The 4115-nt window shown below is 40.5% G+C and overlaps 1 protein-coding gene across 1 annotated transcript in view; it reads right to left on the minus strand.

Moving 5' to 3' along the window:
* The window catches only part of rps19 (ribosomal protein S19), an 8771-nt gene extending 5553 nt beyond the window's left edge, over nucleotides 1–3218 (minus strand). The window contains exons 1-4 of the mRNA XM_010797870.1: nucleotides 3184–3218; nucleotides 2035–2105; nucleotides 1705–1805; nucleotides 667–850 (exon numbers count right to left, since the gene is read on the minus strand). Coding sequence (XP_010796172.1) covers nucleotides 667–850; nucleotides 1705–1805; nucleotides 2035–2105 — 356 coding nt within the window. The 5' untranslated portion in view covers nucleotides 3184–3218. The remainder of the gene's footprint in view (nucleotides 1–666; nucleotides 851–1704; nucleotides 1806–2034; nucleotides 2106–3183) is intronic.
* Nucleotides 3219–4115: the final 897 nt, after the last annotated feature.

The raw sequence follows: 4115 nt of genomic DNA on the forward strand, positions 1-4115 counted from the left end.
TGACAAAACCGTTCTAAACACTCGGAGTCCTTTAGCTCACCTGAGCCCCTCAGTCTGACAGGGGAGGACTCTCCTCCAGCTTGTTGTGGAGACAGCTCTTTATGTCCGTTAGTGCAGCTAGCTAACCAGATGCTAACATCACGGTCCCCGCTAGCACCGGTCCCTCTATCCCCCTCTCTCCCCCTCTCTCCCTAAATGCGCTTTTGCCACACACACACAGAGCCGAGCTTGAATGACACAAGCACACGTGTATTTCCATGCAACTCTCTGATTGGTCTGGTGACTAGCCTCTGTTGCATTCACTGAACACGGGAAATTGCAGTCCTGCCGTCCTCTCTTGTGTCATGACTCATGATGAGGTTCACGTAAAGCACGGTTAATGTATTATATTATTGAGGTGTCTCAAATATATGTCAATCAAGTGGCACCTGCTATGTGGATGATAGGTTTACATCTAAAAACATATTGATAGGTTTACATCTAAAAACGTATTTTTCAAACATTATTATTTTAATTTGATTTCTTTTGTTACTTTTTTTTTTTTAACGGTCAGCGATTTACCCGCACCACACTCACGATTGACCGGTCGACCGCGATCGACTGGTTGGCGACCACTGCTCTAGGATCTTATATAGTGATACACTGAATATAAATAGAGACACTCACCCATTGGGATCCTTCTCGACCATCATGAGCAGCTCCAGGGACTGCAGCACTTTACGAGCCGCATTCTTGGATCCTACGCTGTAATGAGCAGGGCACACACCGTTCCTCTGGCGACTTCCATAGATTTTGGTCATGGAGCCAACACCAGCACCTCCACGAAGGTACAGGTGGCGAACTGTGGATGCTGTTGGACCAGAGGAGGTGAAGGCGTTAAGACGCAACATCATCAACCATATAGTGCTTTGAGGGATTCCTCTACCATGCTCAAACAGTGATATTATGATCTGTAGGTTTTTGGAATCAGTACGAAGTCAGGACAGAGACATGCCGAGTGGTGCAGTTACATACTTGAGCAAAGCAGTTAGAGCTTAACAGTCAATAACATCTACATCATCAAAATGTAGTGAGTTTAATCTATCTTTTAACATTTAAAGAAATGGCAGGTTGAAATATGTTGACTGTTAATCATTTTGGAAATGATAACCAAAAACTTGATTTATGTTCATTTTCACTTCAAGCACCATAAAAAAAAAGGGTAAAACGTTTCAAGAATATTTGCTTTTATACTGTCAACAGTGGTAATTAGGTGTCCACTCTCAATTGCACCAGTATGACTAGATCTCAGTAGGGATGAGTGATGGGGGAATGTGGGAGAACTATTAAATCAAGATGTGTTTTTTTACACAGGTTGTAAATGATTACAGAGACTGCTAATTATTGTAAAGGCCACAGTAATGGCACATTCAAATGGGTTTCAAATCACAGCAGAATTTAGGCTGACATGTGTTGAGCTAAGTAAGATTTTGCTTCATTCATGACAGCCACCACTACCATTACATGTGAAATCTATAAACGTGAACATTTTTTAGTGATTTAAAATGCAGGAACAATCAATGGGGAAGCATAAACTTCCAACACCAATTGCATTGCTTGGCAGTTAAAAAACGTGCTGCAACCAACTTAACCAAACATTCAAATCCACCAGTGTTTCTAGTATTAAAGAGACAGTAGGGATACACAAGAATAGATGGGACTTACCAGCTCTGATGTAGTACCAGTTCTCATCACTGGGGGCCAGCTCCTTGTGCTTGCCCAGCTTGACAAGGTCCACCCAGTCAGGTATCTTCAGCTTTCCTGACCTGAGGACAGAAGAGAAGTGTCAGCATGTACTAGAGCAAAAAAAACCACCTAATTTAAAAAACACACTGTTGGCATGTTTCTAGGACACAACACGGTCTATTAGAAATGCAAACAACTAACAGCTACTTTAAAGGATGGAATCAAGTCCACTGCAAATTACATCCACAACGCAATCTCCCTAGAGTGCATGAAAGGTCAAAATGATGTGGGATTAAAAAAAGGACTCACTTCTTCAGGAAAGCCGAGAGGGCACGGACAAACTCCTGCTGGTTGACGTCTTTCACTGTGACACCCGGCATCTAAAAAAAAACAACCAACACATACATTTAATACACGTTTTATCAGATACAGAAATGTAAAAATGAAAACAGGTTTAGGTGAAACCACTTAAATCCAGCGTGGTCCTAAAATGATGGAACACAATGAGGCACACGACTTTTAAAATAAAACTTAGTAAGACAATCCAAAACCTACACAATTCAACGAAGGCACTTTAAATGAACGCACACTGGCCCTGGTTTCATGTTTATATTTTGAGTACGTTAAGTTAGCTACAATATAAAATGCTGATGAGTTTAAGCTTGCACTAACAATATTGCACACATGATGCCTTGGTTGTAAACGTTAGATTAAACAGACCCTTACACTATAATAGCACGAGTTCATGTATGAATTAAACTCTTATATGATCATACGGTGAACTCCACGGTAGAAATAACATGAGCTGTAGACCATGCGAGAAGCTAATTCACGCTAGCTTTGTCGTTATATCCAATTTAAAAATGTGAATGTGCCTGTCTGACTGGCCCAATCTGCATAATTAATGTTACCGTTTTCATAACTGAAATACCGATTTACAATCCAAGCACAAAGTCAACTATTTAAAACCGATTAATGTGTGATAATGCGTACACGAGTTCAACCGGTGTTAGCTTCTTTAGCGACAGACACGTAAGGGCTAACACAAGCTAATGTTAGCAGTCCAAGGATAAGCCCACGTTACTCGTACACCCTCGCCATTTACAAGCAGATCATTCACTGAGATCTCAAAACCATTCAAGTGATATCCGTTTTTGACAACATGCATATTATATACACTCTTCCAATATATCGTAGCTAACACGGGGCAGCTAACCACTAGCTAGCAGGCCTTAACGAGGTAGCATGGGGCCATGACGAACAGACCTATGCTAAGAGCGCAACATTGAAGTACAATTCTTGCAAAAACCGATATACACGTCTAATTATCTCGCTCAAAGCTAGACCACTTCTTTAATCTGTACCTTATATCCTATTTGACCACGTTTCTGGTATAAATGCTTAGAAATTGAAGCACTTTAGTAGGATATAACCCGAGGAAGAATTCTAGCGCTTTACCTTGCGTGTGGCCAGCGAAGGGAAGAGGGTGGAACGGGGTTTCCAACCGATGTTAAAACGGGCAAATCTCGTTTCATTACGCGAGAACTGAGAGTTGTTTTTCTCATCGATGCCTCTCATCACATCCACCGACCACAACGACTGCTAGAGAACAAATTCGAGATAACGTACCGTACCAACTATGCTGATGTCCCGTATTTACTCAAATACAATTTTTATTGTATTATTAAGTTGAACCAACCGTTGGTAAAAAAAAATTAAAAAAAATTATGTTATAGGGCTATTCTGGTTCCTTAACTATTATTCTAAACTTACATTTGACTACCCAGAAAGCATACACTTATTGTATGCGTAATGCTAACTTATTAGTATACGTGTTTTTTCTGTATTAGCCTACACCTGCCATCAGGGTCAATTTTCAACAACCAACCAATTTTTTGGAACAAGGTTAAACAGGAACCAATTTCAAGGCGGCAGACGTCACAACTTTGCCCCAAAGTTTACAAATGTCTCTGTGGTTGGTTTGATCCCATCAGAAGACGAAGTTTGCTGTGTATGATTTGTATTGTGGGTATGTTTTGGGGAAATGATGCTCAATTGTACTCAGTGTGTCCCTGCTTCCATCATGGCCTTATGATGGCCTTATTGGTATACGATGATTTGATATACTTGGGTGGTTTCTTTTGGAAATATGGGCACATTTTCTGGCTATAACTGTCAGCCCTGCAGCTCAATGAGGCTTATTTGCATTTGAAAACTAAAGTAAATATTTTGAGCACACAAAACTCAGTTTTCAACCAATTTTCAAACGAGTGGCTCCAGACTTTGTCTCTTTCTCGTCAGTAGAGCTTTTAACATGACTTACTACAATATCCGTCTTTGATAACAGGAATAACATGGATAACGTTAAGTTATCCTTATTGGGGAAATGC

Source organism: Notothenia coriiceps, unplaced genomic scaffold (genome assembly GCF_000735185.1).
Source record: "Notothenia coriiceps isolate Sejong01 unplaced genomic scaffold, NC01 NC01_scaffold00038536, whole genome shotgun sequence".
Lineage (NCBI taxonomy): Eukaryota > Metazoa > Chordata > Actinopteri > Perciformes > Nototheniidae > Notothenia > Notothenia coriiceps.